The sequence below is a fragment of the Xyrauchen texanus genome, chromosome 9, assembly GCF_025860055.1.
Source record: "Xyrauchen texanus isolate HMW12.3.18 chromosome 9, RBS_HiC_50CHRs, whole genome shotgun sequence".
Classification (NCBI taxonomy): Eukaryota; Metazoa; Chordata; class Actinopteri; order Cypriniformes; family Catostomidae; genus Xyrauchen; species Xyrauchen texanus.
Window position 1 is genome coordinate 39828971 of NC_068284.1, and position 22772 is coordinate 39851742.

At 39.0% G+C, this 22772-nt stretch overlaps 1 protein-coding gene across 1 annotated transcript in view; it reads left to right on the forward strand.

Annotated features, from left to right (window-relative positions):
• Positions 1-22772, forward strand: part of LOC127649255 (voltage-gated potassium channel subunit beta-1-like) — a 69558-nt gene that overhangs the window by 26950 nt on the left and 19836 nt on the right. Inside the window, exons 3-8 of the mRNA XM_052134275.1 lie at positions 7479-7516; positions 12112-12191; positions 12709-12753; positions 13008-13052; positions 13284-13327; positions 18177-18263. Coding sequence (XP_051990235.1) covers positions 7479-7516; positions 12112-12191; positions 12709-12753; positions 13008-13052; positions 13284-13327; positions 18177-18263 — 339 coding nt within the window. The remainder of the gene's footprint in view (positions 1-7478; positions 7517-12111; positions 12192-12708; positions 12754-13007; positions 13053-13283; positions 13328-18176; positions 18264-22772) is intronic.

Consider the following 22772-nt stretch of genomic DNA (forward strand, 5'->3'; position numbering starts at 1 on the left):
AATTGTTTGGTGTCAGTTCTTTTAAGGATTAACTTTTCTGATTTTAAATTATATATCTCTTGAAGTAGAAAAGGTATCTCAGAATAAGTGCTTTTGTTTTGTTCCCAATCATGTTAACTGCAACTGAGTAAAATGTTGTGTTGGCATGACAAAGCAATCAAAATGTATAGCTTTACAAATATTATTTATCCTAGTGTCCAAAAACTTCTCAAGTGTCCAAAAGCATCCCTAAACAAATAAGATATAATACTTATACATATGAACTAATTACACATCCAAATACAACAATCACTCTCTGTCCAAAGCATGCAGATATGAGTAACGAGATCTCATTCAGATACATTCTGTGTCATTTGAGCCATCATTGAGTCTGTCTTGTACTTGGTTTTGTTGCAGTGAGAGCTGGAAAGGAATTAAAGTGCATTCCAAACCGCCGGAGGGAAGAGAGAGAGCAGAGCAGAGTGTGCGATATTGTTTGTGCTGAAAACCTATTAGTTTGGGTATTTTACAATGAAAGAGTGTTGTGAATAAAGAGACTCACGTTGGATTGTTTTTTTTATACAAAATGTGTCCTTTTGTGTTCCACATGAAATAACAGTTTGGAACAAGAGTAAATACTTAAATAATTTTCCATTTGTAGGTGAATTGTTCCTTTAATTTATGTAAATGTACAAAGGAGTTCTGTTAAATCAGAACTAAAGCAGTAATACATGTGGACACACAAAAAAGTGAAAGGGAAAGAATGGAATGGATCCAGAACAGAGATGAGATCCTGTTATTCCCTTGTTCCCTTTACAAAAAGCTTCACTACGATGCTGCGCTGCTAAGCGCTAGGGGAACAACTCTAGCTGTGAACCGAGCTGAAATAGTGAGTGTAACATGTCAATGAACATTGACCGGAATTTATAGCCTCGGCTGATGTAATCATTAGATGCACCTGCGGCCAGGCTATAAATGGATATGTCACCAGGTGTCGTCAGAAACTCTTTTTTCAGAGCGATTCTGTTTCTGTGTGTTTCACAAACCCTGTCAAAACTTTATTTCCTCTGTTAGGAGTTAGAATCAGTTAGGCAGTGTGCAGTGAATGTTGTTCTCTTTTCTCTTCTGTTTAAAAAATATTATATATATATTTAAAAAAAAAAAAAAAGAAAGAAAAAAAAGAATGACTGAAAGCCGCAAACGGTGCATGTTCCCCTCTTCTTGCTCTATAACTGAAGAGGACACACATCAGTTTTGCTCTGTTTGTTTGGGGGTAAGAGCACGCTGCTCTCGCGTTGCAGCAGGGCGGGTGCGAGCACTGCGATTTGCTTTAACAGGCAGAGTGCTTCGTGCTCGCTTCGCTTGCTTCCGGGAGTCAGCACTCACGAAAAAGAAAAAAAGAAAGATCGTTCGTGGGGCTCTTGCATGGATTTGGCTGAGGAGCAAGAGACGGGTTGGTCCCTTTCTCTCGCTCTCTCCCCAAACCCAGCTGGTCCTTCACATGATCTCGAAGCGCGTTCCGACGCTTCTACGGATCATGAGGAGGATCGCGATTCTCTTCCCGCCTCCGAGCTTTCCGTCCGTGATAAAAAAATCTACGGAGGAATTGCTCGATGTTGTTACTCAAGCGGTTGCCAGATTGGACTGGCCACGCGAAAAAGAGACACCAAACCCTCCAAATTAGGGGATAGATTTTATCTTCCAGTCTAAGAAAGGGAACGCCTCATGAGTCCCTTCCCTTCTTTGATAACCTCCATGAAGAGCTTTTTCGCTCATGGAGGAACCCCTAAAAAATTAAAAAATACAAAATAAAATATATGTATATATATATATATATATATATATATATATATATATATATTCTTCCCGTGTCCACATTCCCTCGACGTCATTATATTCGACCATCGTGGGTGCTGAGGCACGGGGTATTCATTGATGCCGCCGGTCGAAGAGAAGCTTGCGGGCTATCTCTCGCCGGGCTCGGCATCGTCACTTAAGAAGCCCTCTCTCCCCTCAAAGCCTTCCACTTTAGTGGGAAGGGCTTATCAAGCAGCAGGTCAGGCTGGTGCTGCTCTGCACACTATGCTGTTTTACAGGCGTACCAGAATGACCAACAGGAAGTGTTCAAATATAATACCCATCTCAGAGATCCTGGCAGCGTGGAAACTTCTGCCAGATATATTCTTTTCTGTGGGTCTTATAAGGGCGTCAGGATTTAATTCACTCGCCTCTTTTCCGGATTTCTTTTTTATGTAAAAAAAAAAAAAAAACCTCAATCTCCTGGTTAAAGGGGCCATGATATGTGTTCCCCTTCCAGAGAGAGAGTTAGGTTATTACACTAAATACTTCCCGTTTCCCATGGAGGGTGAGGGGTGGCGTCTGGCTTAGGTCTTAAAGCTTGAACTACCCGTGGGTGTTCAAGTCCAAGATGATGCCTGTCAAGACGGTCGTGTCTCAAGCCCTACAACTCGTTTGGCTGGTCACCATCGATCTTATGACGCACTTCTATACTTCATTTAGAAGTTCTGCCACAACATGGAAAGTTCCTGAGGTTCGCTTCCGGGGGCGAAGTCTTCCAGGATTAGGTTCTTTCACTCGGCCTAGCCCTTTTTACCCGCACATTCACAATGCATGATGTAGCGCTGGCTCCTTGCGACTCCGGGGCATCTGCATTCTGAATTATGTAGACGACTGGCTGATCCTAGCGCAGTTCCAGCAACTGGCAGTTCAGCACAGGGACATCGTCTTAGCTCATCTGTTTCTCTGGGGTTGAGGCTCAACACCAAGAAAAGCGTCCTCTCTCCCACTCAGAACACTGTCTATCGGGGCATCGTATGGAGTTCAATCACAATGCGGGCACAACTGTCTCCCGCTAGGATTGAGTCCATTCAGATCACCCTGAGCAAAGTCAGGCTAGGTCAAGGTTGCACTGCTATCAGTATCAACGATTTCCAGGTCTCAGGGCGACCACGTCCACGGTGATCCCTCTGGACCTTCTGCTCATGAGACTGTTTTTGTTGTGGCCAAAAGCCAGGGGATTTCTTCCAAGGGCCAAAACCCCTAGGCTAAATAGGGTTACGCGCCTCAGGCTTCGTTCCCTTCCTATGTGGTTCAGACCCCGGTTTTCTGCCTTGGGTCCCACTCTAGGTGCGTCTTGTTGTCGCAGGCTGCTAACGACAGACACCTCCCTGACAAGCAGGGTAGCGGCCTTAAGTGGTCGTCCAGCTTAAGGGGATAGGAGGGTCGTCAGCTCGGTTGTCACAGTCACTGTCTCGGGTTGATGGCTGTATTTCTGGCCCTGAAATACCTCCTGAGGCTGCCATGTCTTGGTGCGGGTGGACAATACAGCGGTAGCCTCTTACATAAATCATCAAGGAGACCCACGTTCCTGTCAGCTGTATTTCTGACACGTCGGATTCTCCTTAGGGCCTTAGGGCAAGCTCCTGTCACTCAGGTCAGTTATATCCCTGGATGCCCGTATATGGGAGCAGATTTACTGTCCAGACAGAAAATACCAACGGGGGAGTTAAGAACTCCACCCTAAGGTAGTAGTTGGCCAGAGTTCGCCAGCAAGGGTTTTTGCCTCTTACTGATAGCACCGCGCTGGCCGAATTCTCGGAGCGAATTTCTTCCCTCGACGGCTCGCCTTGGGCGATTCCGAAGAGGAAGGATCTTCTATCTCAGGCACAGGGCAATATTTCATCCCTGCCCCGAGCTGTGGAATCTTTCATGTTTGGCCCCTAAGGGTACCAACTGAGGGACACAGGGCTCTCTCCTGAGGTTATCGAGACCTTTTTAAATGCCGGGCTTTTTCCACTTGGAACAAGTTTGGGTGAGATCTTAGGGCAGAAGAGGACCTCTTCGCCTCTATGAATAGCGCAATGTCTCCTCTACTTCTCCCTGAAATCACCCAGCCCCCTTGGGTCTGGACGTTAAGACACATACATGACCCAGAATGCGTCTGTATGCTTTTCTTTCCCTGGTTTCTCTGCTCCTGGGAGTCTTGGCAATGTTCACCAGCAAGGGTCTTGCCTCCTATTAATGGCGCTGTGCTGGCCGAACAGGATATGTTTCTCGGAGTAAATTCCTCTCCTCGACGGCTCGCCTTGGGCGATTCCGAACAGGGAGGACCTTCTCATCCTTGGCCCGAATTGTGAAACCTTTCATGTCTGACCCCTAAGGGTACCAAATGAGGTTCACAGGGTTTTCTCTTGAGGTTATCGAGACCATTTCAAGTGCTAGGGCTCCCTCCACTTGGAACTGATCTGGGTAGATTTTACAGGGCAGAAGAGGACCTCTTCGCCTCTGTTGATAGTGCAATGTCTCCTCTACTTCTCCCCGAGTCGCCCAGTCCCCCCCCCCTCGGGAGGGGCTGAACGTAGTAACGCAAATGCGCCTGCATGCGTTTCCTTCTACTAAAGTTCTTATTACAGAACCAGCTAACTGCCAGTCTGCTTCAGTTCTGGATTTTCTGTAGAAAGAACTGTCAGCGGGCACTTGCCTCGCCACTGCCAGGTTCTATGTGGCCACTGCGGTTTGCCACGGCTTGGTGGGCGGGGTGCCCTCACATAGGCATCCTCATTATTGCCCGGGCCTACGAGGCGCTCGGTCAAGCTTCGCCAGTAGGTTTCAGGGCGCACTCTACCAGAGGGCTCTCCTCCTCTAAAACCTTGGCTAGAGGTCTCCCTCTGCAGCAAGTTTGTGATGCGGCAGGTTGTCCTTTCCGCACACATTCATTGGACTTTTTTTGTTTGGATGTTCTGCACTCCGGGCTCTTATGCCCTTGAGTCGACATCTCAAGCTCATGTCTGGACAAGTTTGTGATGCGGCAGGCTGGTCCTCTCCGCTCACATTCATCAGTTTTTATGACAAGTTTGTGTTGCGATAGGGTTCTCTTCGCACACATTAATCGAACTTTATGGGCTAGATGCTTTGCTACTCCGGACTCTTATGTCCTTGAGTCGACATCTCAGCCCATACCTAAACAAGTTTGTGATGCGGCAGGTTGTCCTCTCCGCACACATTCATTGGACTTTTTTAGTTTGGATGTTCTGCACTCCGGGCTCTTATGCCCTTGAGTCGACATCTCAGCTCATGCCTGAACAAGTTTGTGATGCGGCAGGCTGGTCCTCTCCGATCACATTCATCAGTTTTTATGACAAGTTTGTGTTGCGATAGGGTTCTCTTTGCACACATTCATCGAACTTTATGGGTTAGATGCTTTGCTACTCCGGGCTCTTATGTCCTTGAGTCGACATCTCAGCCCATGCCTAAACAAGTTTGTGATGCGGCAGGCTGGTCCTCTCCGCACACATTCATCAAAATTGAATGGTTTAGATGTTTATGCTACTCAGGGCTCTTATGCCCTTGAGTCGATATCTCAAGCTCATGTCTGAGACCTCTCGCGTTTTTGTGAGTACACTGCACAACCGTAGGGGTCCGGACAGCCCCAAGTGCGGCGGCGTGGGTATTGCGTTCCCCTAGCGCTTAGCAGCGCAGCATCGTAGTGAAGCTTTTTGTAAAGGGAACGTCTCGGGTTACATGTGTAACCCTTGTTCCCTGAAAAAAGCGGAATGAGATGCTGCGCTGCTTTGCCGCACTGGGACGTCCCAGGACTGCTCTTCAAAAAGAAGTATCTGACGACACCTGGTGACGTATCCATTTATAGCCTGGCCGCAGGTGCATCTAATGATTACATCAGCCGAGGCTATAAATTCCGGTCAATGTTCATTGACGTGTTACACACACTATTTCAGCTCGGTTCACAGCTAGAGTTGTTCCCATAGTGCTTAGCAGCGCAGCATCTCATTCCGCTTTTTTCAGGAAACAAGGGTTACACATGTAACCCGAGATGTTTCTCTCAGTTGATGAGTTGCCAAAGACTTTGTTGCTCAGAGTAGCTGCACGCATACCGTTATTTGGCAGGTTAAATACCATAGTCTGCGTAGTGTATGAAACACAAAGAAAGGTGTTAAAGATTCTTATCACTACGCAGATATCACCAAGGGAACGTAACACATACAGACACCCACACTGCTTCCTCATTTATTGTACTACCAATGAGAAATGAATTGCCATGGGAACAGTTGAGAGGAAGTCACCCCCGACAGGTTTGCCACCCTGAAACACATTCGGGTGTCTCCTGGATGCCAATCTGTGCTTGGTTACAATGATATTGAAACCCAGAATGCCAGTATTTGCCGGAGATGTGCTCAACTCACAGCCAGGATTTTTTTGTTTTAGGGTGACAGTTTATATTTTAGACAGGGATGTGGGGCATAGTGTCTTCTGAGTCCTACACTGACAGTGATGAATCATGGGTGTTTTAGGCTGCAGGGAAGTGTGACGCAGGCCAAGAATAAGTCCTCAGAGAACACGGGACAGTTTTTTTATTTAATTTTGTTTTTAACAAGAATCAACTTAAAGGTGCTTACTGTCAAAATATTAGTGGTTGCAGTCTTGTATTACAGATTGCATACAATATTTATATACTATAGATTCAAAGATTGGATATGGCCTTATTATTGTTTATGATTTATGTTTTATTGTTTATATAAATCACCTTAGTCAAAATTTTAATGTTTATTTGTCACACTGTTTTTATATGGTTAAAATTAGGGATGCACCAATACAGAAATAATTACTGATATGATATTTGAATGTTATGGCTGATAACCAATTATAATATGACCAATATTATAAATCTTGTTTTGTCTGATGTTGTTTTTTTTCTTTAAAAAAACTAACAGTGTTCACACTTAAGCTCTAATATAAAATATAACACTTCAAGCGACATCAGGCATCAAAAAATCACAGTAGAAAACATGTATAAATGTTGAATATAAAATGTGGCATAAAAAAAAAAAGACTGAGGCTAGTTGTCACTCTGGGAAGTTGTCACAAGGGCTGTTTTATATGTTGGTGTGTGATTTCTATATTTTACTATCATCATATTTTTGTAATAGCTCTTTGGTAAACAAGCGATCAAATCACACTGGCCTACATTAGCAAGGGTCAACTATATTATGAATGCAGATTTGTACCTAAAGGTTTAAATGTGTTCTTAGGACAAAGGTATTTTTACTGAAAGTCAAATCAGGGCATGTTGTAATGTAATTTAAATGTCATACATTTAGACAAATTATCTGTAATTTATTTGTATGTTATTTAGTTGCTACACACTTGTTTGTGTTTGAGCCAAAAAACAATTTTCTATTGGCTTTTGATTCTGACTAACACAATCCCAGGTAGAATAAGTCACAATTTAAAGAAATGTCACTAGTTATATTAAGTGAAATTCTTCTTTAGTGTAAAGTAACTGCAACCGTATCAGTCAGAGAAACATTACTGTCAAATATTACAGATCAGACCTGTGTTTCATTTTTAATCTGTTCAGACATTTCTCTGACAAGAACCAGAGAAAATACATCAATCTGTACTCAGAATAAACTAAATGACTGGATGACCTCTGATTCACACTATCTCTCTTTCTCTTTTAGGCACTTGGGTGACATTTGGGGGGCAGGTTTCAGATGAGGTGAGTAATTCAAATGTTTATGTTTATAAACAGAAAATAAACTTAATTGATAGCCAAGATACACTGGCAGCCAAAAGTTTGGAATAATGTACAGATTTTGCTCTTATGGAAAGAAATTGGTACTTTTATTCACCAAAGTGGCATTCAACTGATCACAATGTATTGTTAGGACAATAAGATCCATAACACTCTTTTCCAATTACCAATTATCTGTTACCTGTTGTCAATGTCTGTGTTTTTTCCCCCACTCTAACTGTTTCTTTTTTCTTTTTCTGTTTAAAAAGTGGCTTTTTGCAATTCTTCCCATAAGACCTGCACCCCTGTGTCTTCTCTTTACTGTTGTACATGAAACTGGTGTTGAGTGGGTACAATTCAATGAATCTGTCAGCTGAGGACATGTGAGGTGTCTATTTCTCAAACTAGAGACTCTGATGTACTTATCCTCTTGTTTAGTTGTATCTGGCATTCCATATATCTTTCTGTCCTTGTTAGAGCCAGTTGGCCTTTGTCTTTGAAGACTGTAGTGTACACCTTTGTATCAAATATTTTTTTGGCAAGTGATTTATGGCAATTTCAAGCATTGTATAGCCTTCATTCCTCAAAACTATGATAGACTGATGAGCTTCGAGAGAAAGCTGTTTCTTTTTTTGCCATTTTTGACCTCATATTGACCTTAAGACATGCCAGTCTGTTGCATACTGTGACAACTCAAAAACAAAGACAACGTTTAGCTTCATTTAACAAACCAAATAGCTTTCGGCAGTGTTTGATATAATGGCAAGTGATTTTCTAGTACCTAATTACCAATTTAGCATGATTACTCAAGTATAAGATGTTGGATTGATGGCTGTTGGAAATGGGGCCTGTCTAGATTTGATCAAAACTGACTTTTTTTAAATAGTGATGGTGCTGTTTTTTACATCAGTAATGTCCTGACTATATTTTGTGATAAGTTGAATGCCACTTTGGTGAATTAAAGTACCAATTTCCTTCCGAAAAAGCATAATCTGTACATTATTCCAAACTTTTGACTGCTAGTATATCTACAACAACAATTAATTTGTCTGTGTTAGAAGTTGACCGATACCAATAACCAATGTAGTGGAAAAGGCTGATAACCGATTATTGACCGATAGTTAAATTGTTTTTTTATTGATTTCGAGAATGATAAAACATTTCTTTGTCTTTCCTTATTATGACAGCCACAGATATTGAGGCTACAAGAGTCCAAATTTAATAAAATCCCAAAAGCAGTTTAGTGTGCATCCCAATAATAACCAGAAAAATTAGGTTTGGCACATAAGTCTTGACTTTTACCTATTAACATTGTTGCATTACAATGCTCTATATTTAAGTATTTACCAAATTGTAATGGCCAGATGTCTGGGTCAGAGCATCTCTGAAACAGCAAGGCTTGTGGGGTGCTCCTGGTCAGCAGTGGTGAGTACCTACCGACAGTGGTTTGAGGAAGGGCAAACCACAAACCTGCAACAGGGTGTTGGGCGCCCAAGGCTAATTGATGCACGAGGGCAACGAAGGCTATCCCATCTGGTCCGAACTGACAGAAGGTCTACTCATCCTGCTGTGTATAGGGCTGCATAGCCGCAGACCAGTCAGAGTGCCCATGATGACCCCTGTCCACCACCGAAAGCACCTACAATGGGCACACAAGTGTCGGAACTGGACCTTGGAGCAGTGGAAGAAGGTCGCCTGGTCCGATGAATCCCATTTTCTTTTACATCACGTGGACGACTGAGTACATGTGTGCCATTAACCTGGGGAAGTGATGGCACCAGGACACACTGTGGGAAGACGACAAGCTGGTGGAGGTAGTGTCAAGTTTGATGCTCTGGGCAATGTTCTGCTGGGAAACCCTGGGTCCAGCAATTCATGTGGACATCAAATTGACACATGCCATCTACCGAAACATCATTGCAGACCAGATACACCCCTTCATTGCAATGGTATTCCCTGATGATCAGCAGGATAATGCACTCTGCCACACTGCACACATTGTTCGGGAATGGTTTGAGGAACATGATGAAGGTGTTGTCCTGGCCTCCAAATTCCTCAGATTTAAATCTGATTGAGCATCTGTGGGATGTGCTGGACCAACAAGTCTGATCCACTGCTGCTCCACCTCACAACCCACATGACTTGAAGGATCTGCTGCTAATATCTTGGTGCCAGATACCACAGGACACCTTCATAGTGTCCATGTCTTGGCAGGTCATCATGTGAAGGACCAACAGTATGTTAGGCAGATGGTCATAATATTTAGGCTCATCAGTATATATATATATATATATATATATATATATATATATATATACACACACACACACACACACCCACACACACACACAAAGTAGTTACTATATATTTCACCAGATGAGGTTTATTAATGAGGAAAAAATGTATTCAAAATATCTATGGGCAACTGAAAAAATAAAAAACTTACGGCAGCAATCGGAAATGAAAGTTCCAAAAAGCAACTATCGCACAGATTAAATCGATAAAATAACATTTAACTATTTTATATCTAATGATCTGTTAAGCATTATAGAATTGAGGGATTTTAGTTAATGTTGCTAATGAAATGTTGCTCATTTAATTTACTCAAGAAAAATATCTTGCTTTTTTATAACAGGGTTTCCTGGATTATAGTCTGGGTGGGGAGTCTGGTAAAAAAAGAAAATTAATAGTAGGCTGATTCACCTGTGTTTTATGTTTTTACCCATAATTCACATTTCTAAATCCAGTCAACCCAAAGGCACAAAGTGTGCAGAGATATCCAAGATAGCCATGTTATGTATTTGACAGTCTTTGCAGAGAGAGGAAGACTCCTAGACATATCATGCTGTGGTCTTCCTCATTATTCAAACAATAACATTACTCTGCCAGTGCCACTTTCTGACACTCACCCAGGGCAAATGCACAAGAATAAAAGCACTACTTACATCATAAAAGTCCCTTTGGCAACAGCTTCCACAACAACCCTGTCTCTCCCCAGAGGCGGAGTCTCCTCTATTGTCTAATAATTTTTGTGTCCCTCTTGTCCTACCAAATCAAGTGGGATATGGACGTCCCCATTCTGTCCCCTTCTCCACATGTCATAAGTCATCTCATCAGCTGTTGAACAGATGGTTTTCCCTCATCGGCAAGCCAATACACAACTACACTGACAGAATGGATTACTGTCACTCATATTGACATCTCTCTATCAAACTGAGAAAGAGCGAGAAAGCTAAAGACTCAAAAGGAGACTGAATCCACCAACCTAAAAAGACAAAACCGTGACATGAACACTGCAAACAAATTGTATTAATCAGTATTTTTTCCTTGTTTTACAATAAAAATATTTTCTTGTTTTACAACAAAATACATTTACTTGAGAAGCAAAATTGCATAATTTTAGGTGTTTAGTCATGGGTAAGGCTCATGTGACTCTGTTCTTTAACAGATTTTGCTTTAAATAATGTTTGAAGATGATCATGATATTGCAGTACATTTTCATTTATCTCATCCTACTTCATGACTGTCCCTATTATGTTTCTATATATAAAAAGATTAAAGCATAATTTTTAAATTATACATTTATAAAGCACCCATGCATAATAATAATAATAATCTGGTGCACATGAATGCAATTACACTAAAACATACATCAGCCTGACTATCCGTCCATAAACTTAAGGCATTTACAAATTGTTCTGCTTTAAAAATTAGAATTAGAGAGTAAAATGCAGATACGATGCTTTGCAATGTCACATACTGTATTTGCACAACACATTGAGCTGTGGCACTCATGTGGCTGATGCAAGTTCAAGTGTAGCTCATTATATTTTCTCTTGTCTCCAATATTCCTATTTTTCCCTCTACGTCTATATGAAAAAAAGTGGCTAAAAGGGTAGAAAACTAAATTATGCATGATATTTTTATATCAGGCCAATTCTGAATTTTGTCTGGACCAATTTGAACATCCTGAGTGAAAAACATGATATACAGTACTTCTAATACTTCTGATATACTCTACAGTGGGGTTCAAAATCTGAGATCAATTGTGAAAATGCTTCTATTTTGCAGTGCCAAATTTTTTTAATCCTAAAACTTAGTGTTTATTATTCAAATTAGATTTTGAATCACAGATTTTCAAAGTGGACTTTTTAACCCCACTGAACAGTATATTATATATTTATGTATATATTAGCTTCCCACAACACATAATTCATGTGGATAGCAGTGTGTGTGTGTGTGTGTGTGTGTGTGTGTGTGTGTGTGTGTGTGTGTGTGTGTGTGTGTGTGTGTGTGTGTGTGTGTGTGTGTGTGTGTGTGGACATTTCCAGTGTCCCCATAATTCAAATTGCTTAAAAAAACATACTAAATTATCATTTTTATAAAAATGGAAAAATGCTAAATGGTTTAGGTTTAGGGATGGTGTTAGGTTTAGGAATAGGGTTGGGGTATAGCATCTATTGTTTGTACAGTATAAAAAATAATTATGTCAATGGAGAGTCCTCATAAGGATAGCAGTACCAGTGTGTGTGTGTGTGTGTGTGTGTGTGTGTGTGTGTGTGTGTGTGGGTGTATTGCAGGTGGCAGAGCAGCTAATGTCTATAGCCTATGAAAACGGTGTCAATCTCTTTGACACTGCAGAGGTCTACTCAGCTGGGAAGTGAGTTTGAACTTTGACCCGCACATCTACACATAAGTGAGTGGCAGAATCCCAATTTGCATACATAAGTGTGAGTATATATTAAGACAGTTGAATGGTGCTAAACCAATCCTCTTTAAAAGCACAAGCAGTTGTGGGTGATATAAGCAGAAATAGCATGAATGGATTGCATACTTAAATAGGGTAATAGTATGGCACCTGGACACTCTTTGATATACTATTATCTAAGAACTATGATTCAGGGTGATTTACTAATCTAATCAGATGATTCACTAATTTAAATCTTACATACTATATAGTATGGATAGTATGCAAATTGGCATTCAGCAATTGTGTAAATGCAGAAGTAGCACTCTAGCCTGTAAACCTCACACCCAGACCTACAGCTTACCAGATTTTTAATCTAAACCTGTTAAAATATACAGTGCCATTCAAAAGTTTTGAGATGTATGCAGATGCATGAGATGTGATTTACAGGTCTACTTAAACTCAAAATGAGTATCTTCCTTCTTCACAGAGCTGAAATTATCCTAGGAAACATTATAAGGAAGAAGTGTTGGAGGTACTGAATGAGTGTGTGCATGTGTGGGTTTAAACGTAATGTATATTACTATTATGTAATGTTAGTGTATTTGTATCCATAGTGATTTGAAAAGTGTTATAATCTCAAGCTGTAGGTGATGTTTGTGTGTGTGTGTGTGTGTGTGTGTGTGTGTGTGTGTGTGTGTGTGTGTGTGTGTGTGTGTGTGTGTGTGTGTGTGTGTGTGTGTGTGTGTGTGTGTGTGTGTGTGTGTGTGTGTGTGTGTGTGTGTGTAGGAGGTCATCCCTGGTTATCACCACCAAGCTCTACTGGGGAGGAAAGTAAGTATTCACTGTGTTGAATACTCACTGATATGTAAACAAACCCATTAGTGTCTATCTATCTGTCTATCTATCTGTCTATCTATCTGTCTATCTGTCTGTCTGTCTGTCTGTCTGTCTGTTTGTCTGATTTTCTCCTTGGAGATATTTTGGGTATGTCTATTTCAATCAGCTTAATCTATTTCTTTCTCTCTCTCTATTTTTTCTCTTTGTCTTTCTTGTTTTCTCCAGGGCCGAGACAGAGCGTGGGCTTTCGAGGAAGCACATCATTGAAGGTAGATTTTCTCATTCTTTCTTCTAATTCCTCTATCGTTTGTAATTGACCTGAACCTTCTTTTATCTTTTCATTCCCTCCTCCCTTATTGATTTTTTTCTTGTGCAGCAGTTGACTATGTGTGGCCTCATTCCAAATAAAAGCTCTGCACCCACACTAACATTCATTCTTACTATAAACAGTGTGAGATTCACTCTCTCGCTCTTTCTCACTGTCTTTCTGAATCAAATTGTATTTTAGATATTTATATGATTTTATTTCTGTGATTTTTTGCCTTTACCTACAGGATAGTATAGAGTAGACTATACTTGTTGTATTATACTATACTTTGAAAAGGCAACATGGCCCAGGAAAGTATAGGCATGAAAGAGGAGGAACATGGGATATGATGACCCATGTCAGTTTTGAACCCGGGTCCCTGTGAGCCAACAACTCTCATCAGCTTTTCGGTGTTTTGATGCAAAAAAAAAAAAAAAATCAATTTCTTATCTTATCTAACTTTTAGGTTCAGTTGTGATTAAATGTAATCATCTTTTTTATTGAAAATTATTGAATTAATAATTGTTTTCAGGAAATTATGGGGAGAAAAGTGGGGAGGGGGATGTGTTCGAGAAATGTCACAAGCCAAAAAAAAATTACATCGCCCACATTAACATCATGGTTCAATGTCTCAGAACAATTAATTAAGACCACTTCAATACCCCCTATACATAATTAAACTGACTTATTCATGTGATATACACGTGTACTCGTGTAAAATCAGATCATAAGCTTTTTATTTTCTATATACATCTAATGAATAAAGTCTAATTCAATTACTCAGACACTGTATTCATCCATCCTCCCTCCATTCTCAAAGTTATTTTTCTCACTTTGGTTCATGTGTAGTTTTTCTGCTTGGCTCCAGTCTGTCCCTTTCCTTCTCGCCATTGTGGGCTAGAAAGTGATGTCTTTATCCTCTGCGTACATTATAAAAAGCTCCCTGCTAAGAATATCTCCTCCACAAACACTTTCATACAGAAAATTCTGTCTGATTAGCAGTGTGGCGGGTGCGAGGGCATGTTCAATGAGCACAGGTCAGATTAATGAGTTTAGGATTAACTGGATTGCAGTGTTTTGTGACAGGAGTAGTGTTGGGTTTATCTGTCAGATTAATTTCAGTCTGGCAAAGTGATCAGACTAATCAGAACAGTACATGACAGTTGACAACATTGTCTAGTTTCAACACACCTGGCATGCTCTATCTATCTCTCTTTCTTTTTTCTTTCTCTCATTAAACATTTATTGGCATGACTATAAAGGAACAGAGTGGTGCCAGAACATTTAAGTACTTACAGTACAAGTGTATGAAAAAATTAAAACTGGTTAAAAAGAAAAACTAAAATGGAAAAGAGTATGAATATATTAAAGTGTCAAGAGGTGGGGTAAAGTGTCCCCAAAATTGATTTGGACACTTAAAGATTTATGAATGTCATTGCAAAGAAAAGTTAAATATCAAACCATGTAAATAGCTCATTTTCAAGCAAAACATTTCACAAAAAGAAGTTTGTTATGTTCTAAATTATGAAACAATAGATATGATTTTTCAAAATAATGTCAAAAAGATTATAATATCAAAATTTGTATTTTGATTCTTTAGTTTTACAGTTGAAGTCAGAAGTTTACATACACCTTAGCCAAATACATTTAAACTAAATTTTTCACAATTCCTGACATTTAACAATAGAAAACGATGCCTGTCTTAGGTCAGTTAGGATCACTACTTTATTTTAAGAATGTGAAATGTCAGAAAAATAGTAGAGAGAATTAAATATTTCAGCTTTTATATCATTCATCGCATTCCCAGGTGGTCAGAAGTTTACATACACTTTGTTAGTACTTGGTAACATTTGGAAGACCTATTTGCGACTTCCTGGCTGACGTATATATATGTTGCTTCAGTATATCCACATCATTTTCCTTCCTCATGATGCCATCTATTTTGTGAAGTGCACCAGTCACTCCTGCAACAAAGCACCCCCACAACATGATGCTGCCACCCCCATGCTTCACGGTTGGGATGGTGTTCTTCGGCTTGCAAGCCTCACCATTTTTCCTCCAAATATAATGATGGTCATTATGGCTAAACAGTTATATTTTTGATTAATCAGACCAGAGGACATTTCTCCAAAAAGTAAGATATTGTCCCCATGTGCACTTGCAAACTGTAGTCAGGCTTTTTTATGGACATTTTGGAGCAGTAGCTTCTTCCTTGCTGAGCAGCCCTTCAGGTTATGTCTATATAGGACTTGTTTTACTGTGGATATAGATACTTGTCTACCTGTTTCCTCCAGCATCTTAACAAGGTTCTTTGCTGTTGTTCTGGGATTGATTTGAACTTTTCGCACCAAACTACGTTCATCTCTAGGAGACAGAATGCATCTCCTTCTTGAGCAGTATGATGGCTGCGTGGTCCCATGGTGTTTATACTTGTGTACTATTGTTTATACAGATGAATGTGGTACCTTAAGGCATTTGGAAATTGCTCCCAAGGATGAACCAGACTTGTGGAGGTCCACAATTTTTTTTCTTTTTATTTGACATTTTCCCATGATGTCAAGCAAAGAGGCATTGAGTTTAAAGTTAGGACTTGAAATACATCCACAGGTACACCACCAATTGACTCCAATTACCGAATTAGCCTGTCAGAAGCTAATTGGCTCACTGCCTAAAGGCTTAATTTCATTTCTGGAGTTTTCCAAGCTGCTAAAAGCACAGTTAACTTGGTGTATGTAATCTTCTGACCCACTGAAATTGTGATATAGTCAATTAAAAGTGAAACAGTCTGTCTGTAAACAATTGTTGGACAAATTACTCTTGTCATACACAAAGTAGATGTCCTAAATGACTTGCCAAAACTATTGTTTGCTATTGTGAAATCTGTGGAGTGGTTAAAAAAATGGTTTTAATGACTTCAACTAAAGTGTATGTAAACCTCTGACTTTAACTGTATGTCCATGGTTAAAGGGATAGTTCACCCAAAATTGAAGTCTCTCATCATTGACTCACCCTCATGCTAAACCAGATGTGTATGACTTTCTTTCTTCTGCAAAATACAAATTAAATTTTTTAGAAGAATATCTCCTTAAAATTCAAGTGACTGTTGACCAGAACTTTGAACCTCCAAAAATCACATTAAGGCCACATAAAAGTAATCCAGATAACTTCCGTGGTAAAATCCATGTCTTCAGAAGCGATGTGATAAGTATGGGTGAGAAACAGATCAATATTTAAGTACTATAAATCGCCAGTTTATCTTTTAAATTCTTTCACATTTTGAAGTGAATGTGGAGATTTATGGTAAAAAAAAAAACATATCGCTTCTGAATATATGGATTTAACCACTGAAGTCTTATGGATTACTTTTATGTGGCCTTAATGTGCTTTTTGGAGCTTCAAAGTTCTGATCACCATTCGCTTGCATTGTAAGGACCAAAAAATCTGAGATATTTTTTATACCGAGATTTTTATTTTTAGGTGAACAATCCCTTTAACTTGATGAATACCTGGGGTTACTCTGCCCCATGGACAACTGTGTTAACTGGAGGCCAGCTGATGTCTTACATCCACTAGAAATGGTCTTAGGATCTATAAGTTAATAGAAACTGCTAATATAAACAAAAAAGTGCCTCCAAAATTGGCTTAAACAAATGCAGATTATTTATCATTAAAAAATGCTATTATTGTATATAGATGTATAATGCACCCTTAGTCTATAGTATGCAGATAAATATATATACAACTGACAGTGAAAATTCGAAATGGTACAATGATGTGATAAAATTTATTCTTTTTAGCACCCTCATCTCTCTCTCTCTCTCTCTCTCTCTCTCTCTCTCTCTCTCTCTCACTCCATCTCTCTCTCACTCCATCTTTCTCCTTCCATGTCGGCAAACCTGCACTCATCTAATCCTCTTTCATATTTTGCTATTTGAGCTTGATTCCTTTCCCTCTCTCCTCTTTTCCCTTCTCTTTTTATCCCTTCATTTCTTTTCACACCTCCATCTGTCAGCTTATTGCTCAGACTTGTTGTAGGTTCTTGTGCAGCTGTGTGTTTGTGTCTTCATCTTCCATGTCTTTCAAATTAAAGGGGCAGTTCAACCAAAAAATGAAAATTCTCTCACCATTTAATCAAAATGTCCAGGCTGCTGCTTTAATTATTGAGATGGTATGGATATGTTTTGGAGCTTGACAGCCACTGCTCACCATCCTGTCAAGCTTAAAAATGTTAAATAAATAAAACCACAATAAAAGTATCAAAATAGTAGTCCAAATGACTTATGCGCTAGTCAAAGTCTTTAAAAGCCATACAATAACTGTAAAATTTGTTATTCATTGAAAATCTTGCCTTTTGCACATCCAAATCATGATAGATATGCAAACTTTTTTGCATTAATGCTGTAAACCATATAAGGGGAAACTTTGAAAGTATAAGTGTGCAGAAATGTGGATGAGATCTGAGAGCTAGGGTTGAGGGAAAGAATTTCAGTGAAAAATGACTTAAAATGAGAGTTCACCTAAAATGAAAGTTCCAAACCTGTATGACATTTTCATATGTGGAACACAAACGGAGATATTAAACATAGCAGTCTGTCACCATTCACTTTTATTGTATCTTTTTCCCATAAAATGAAAGTGAATGGTGACTGAGACTGCCATTTCTGCCACAACATATTGTGTGTTCTAGAGAAGAAAATAAGTCATATGAGTTTGGAACAACATAAGGGTGAGTAAATGATGGCATAATTGTAGCTCTCAGATCATGCGTTGTGCTTTAATTCTCATGTACTTTTCTCTCATTCTCTCTGTAGGTCTTAAGAGTTCCTTACAGAGGTTACAGCTAGAATATGTGGATGTGGTTTTTGCCAATCGCCCTGACAGCAACACACCAATGGAGGGTAGGTGAGGCAGTTTGTGTGTGCGTATATAACAGAATTTAAGGTGTTATTTCCATACATATCAGGAGGGCCATTTATTTACAGTGTTATCATAATCCCGGTCTGACCTCTATCTCCCTCTCTTTCAATTTCTGTGGCACTGCAGAGCTTAGAATGTCTTCTTCTCTCTCACTACCCCATCATCATACTGTATCTCTCTTCCTCTTTCTTTGACTCCCTCTCTCTCTCTCTCTCTCTCTCTCTCTCTCTGTCTAAGGGAGATTAGAGAATTGACCTTGGGGTCCATACAGTATTTTAAGATGCTCATTCCCTGCTGTGTCTCTAACCTCAAGCCTTTCTCTTTCACACACACCTGACTTTTCTTGTTGGGCTACTTTAGGATCTCTACAGGAGTGTGGCGTAATTTCTCCTGTCTGTAAGAGGAAGTGTCTTATCAACACTTAAACACATTTTACATCAGGGTTACAAGCCCAGCAAAGCAACTCATCCACTTCATACAGATGCCATACGTCACAGGGTTTAAGAGCTGCTGCTGCTTTGCCTTGCTGTAGGATAAAGCAGAAAATCTTTTAAAGAAAAAGTTTTTAATCATGGGTGAAGTTCCAAATAATGATCCACATGATGCAATTGTGGGTTTGGCATGTACAGGGAAGATAATGATGATAAAAGGGTCTTTTTTAAAGAACTGGAGATTTGTTTTTTGTGCAGTCAATGAGGAATGTGTGATGGATGGCAGATTTATTTTGTAAAAAAAAAAATCATATTTATTTGTTCATACACACATTTGTGTTACTTGAGCTGTAAAGTTGTTTAGATCATCCTGATTTAACGGTATAAACTTTTGTTTTAAGTGGATGAACTTCCACTTATACGTTACTGATGCAATTGTGTGACAGTCCATTTCTGGTATCCTTGTGAGTTTTATGTGAAAGTTACAGGGTTAAAATTGTAGCACTACTTTGATTATGTCATGTTTATTCTGTTGGTTCCTGTTTTTCCCGTCTTTTATTTTGAAAAGTTTAGTCCTGTTCATGTCATATGTTTTCCTCCATGTTTATGTGTCTTGTTGACATTGGTTCTTAGTCTTGTTATTGGTTCTTTCATGTAATTGGTTTATGCTCATTGTCTTTTTATCTTGTTTAGAGTTCTGTTTGTTCATTGGCTTATGTTTCCCCATGTCCATGTATCGAAGCCCTCATGTTGCCATTGTCCAGCGTTGAGTATTGAGAGTGTAACTTTGTTGTGTCATGTCTAGCAAAGTCAAGTTCATGTTTTATGCCAAGTAAAGATAGTTTAGTCTAGTAGTTCATGTTTACATTTAGTTCACATTTGTATGGGTTTTGGATCTCACTTTTGTTTAATAAACTGCACTTGGGTTCGTCATCATCGTCTTCGTCTGCTGCTGTGTCACAACCAGAATCGTTACAGATTACCACAGAAAATTATTTAAACTCATCCCTCAGTTAATAAAATAATTTTATTAAAATGTATTAATAGTTACAGTAGGCAATGGAAGTGAATGGGGCATGTCCAAATTATCAAATACACAGTTTCAGATGTATAGTCACAACTACCCACAATTGTTGTTTTTATGTAGCACCATGGTCCTGGAGGAACGTTGTCTCGTTTTGCTGTGTACTGTACTAACTGTATATGGTTGAAACGACAATAAAAACCACTTGACTTGAACATGCAAGAATAATGCATGGTAACATGATTTTAGTGTGATCAAATCTCTTTTTAAGTTATTAAAGTGTGATAAAATCAATTATCCGTGTTTATCTGTGTTACGTCTTCATGGCGACAAAGTCGCAATATGCATATAACTTATAACACAGGTTAGTAAGCAATTTTATCACACAAATCATGTTAGCAGGTATGTTTATGCCATTTATTTCAATGTTTGTGGACTGGCTCCATTCACTTCCATTTTAAGTGCTTTTCTGTAAGAGCAATATTTTTTGTTTCTTTATCATAATAAATAAGGACAAGTTGAAATATTGTTTTGTGGTAATCAACATTAGGCTTTGTATTGAACCCGGAATTTTCCTTTAACTGGCTTTACATGATCATGACAGCAGTTGAAATATTGCATAATAAATTGGATAAGCATATTACAAAGTGATTCTATTACACTAGTTTTATGTTTACACGTATAATGTTTAAGTTTAGTGGCTATACTTTCGAAACTGTATTTAAATGTTTATTACGGTGCAGTGCATAGCCCCATAAACGTTTATTGAAAGTGAATGACATTATAAAGGCAACTTAATTTATTTAGTTTTTTAAACGAAGGGACAAGTTGATATTATTTTCTTTGGCAATTGACAGCATGCCACAGTTAATAGAACGTAACTTGTATTGAACCCGGAACATTCCGTTAAGTCAAGCTGGTGTGGGATACCACACACTCACACAAACAGTCCAGTCTCTGTGTATTTAAACATCTTTTTAGGATACAATCATAGATTAATGAATACAGTATTAGTCGATAATGCCTTAGTGGTCTGACTCTGTATTTTTTTTTCATTATAATATGCGTCAAACACATGTTCTGACATTGTATACAAAGCACATGCTGGCGCTTTCCACAAACCTCAATTGACTAGTTTGTGTTCGAGTAGTCCACATCAATCCATAGTAGAGATATTAAACCCACAAATCAAAACTATAAAACACACTGTCTCTCTCTTTTACACACACACACACAAATCAAATCAAGCTGTCAGATCACACAGCTACATTCAGCACAAAATGATTAATTCCTTACAATACCGTAATAGTTCAAAGTGATTACACAGTGGTGGTGTCAGATAGCAATACCATGGTACTTTGATATACATGGTACTGAATGATTACTATATTAATGTAAAATGGTATTTACACAGTAAACACATGGTAGGCCTACTTCAAAGAATACCATGGTAATATTATGCTATTACCTTGGTACATGTCCAAAAAACATGGTAGTACCAAGTGCTGGGTAGTAACGGATTACATGTAATGTGGATTAGTATACTGTTTGTGAACATTCAGACACTGGCCACACCGCTGTGGGAGGCGTTTTAGAAGTACATTTAAAGATGAGGACACTCAGTGAAACCTTAACTAATGTGACATTAAAATGTTTAACAATGACTTTATGCCTCATTCTATAAGTAGAATTCACATGAGATCTGTAAAAGAAGTGGTTTTAACCACTCGTTGATGATTTAAAGAAATTTATATGCAGTAGATAATGTTTAATTTTTGAATTCATGGCGCTAATGCTCTAACACACTATACACAGTCATATTATGTGCCGGTTACACTCTGTTATTGTAATGTATGATGACGCTGATCCAAGGATGGGTGTATTTAAAGAGTAATAATGGGAAAATACAGACAAAAGAATGAAGATAAGAGAGGCATATCTTACTTTGGGCAGATGTGTGAATGGGTTTCACTGCAGATGGCACGAGTGAATGGGCACTTGAGAGTATTTGAGTAGATTTGATTTGTTTTGTAGATTAATTAAACAAAACAAAAACAATCGCATGACATGGTCTTGGAAAATGTCTCTATAGAAATGATCGCACAGATGTAGATACGTTTGGACCAGCTCGCTAATAACTCTACACACCAGTTGACTGATTAAACCAGTGTTTTTTACACACGTTTTTGATTCACCAATAATGTCTTTGAGAGTACTAAGCAACAATAAATATTTAAAAACTGTCCAAATTTGTGAAGAGACATTGAATGTCTCATAATTTCTTATAATTAAATATTAACTTATCGCTTAGACCTAAACATAAATGAGTCATTTTATTACTTTCTGCTATCAAAGCAACTGTAAGATATTTTCTCTCTTCCAAATACATGTTTGCAGTGTTTACTGTGCACACCTCATGCTTTTGTATGTGGCAAACTCCTCTGTGAACCATACTGGAGCGGTGGTGGCGTAGTGGGCTAAAGCACATAACTGTTAATCAGACGGTCACTGGTTCGATCCCCACAACCACCAGGTTGCTCTGGGGGGATTGTCCCTGTAATAAGTGCACTGTAAGTTGCTTTGGATAAAAGCATCTGCCAAATGCATAAATGTAAATTAAATCTGCCACGGCAAGTCGTCTGTCCAAGACAAAGATGCTAAATCTAATGACAATAGCCTCAGCATCAGTCTCCCTTGATGTGTTTGATTACACCCAGACGAGCACCCAGTTTAAGTCGATGCGGACCAGGCGGATGGTTTGAGTTGACGATTGAGTTCTGTTCAGTTCATTTTTTACGCGTTTTGTTCATATTTTAATCGTATTTGTTTTTTATAATATTGCGTTGTTCATATGTTGTGTTTTAATGGCCTCCGCTGTCACTGCGGGGGGAAAAAACATTAATCTGCGTCATGTGGTGTCTCTGTTGTTCATCTGTTCTCTTCATAAATAAATAAATGCATAATCTGCTATATACTCGTCCTGGAAGTTCATGATTACAAAATGAAAATGTGAATGAAAATAAAAGCTTTTAAAT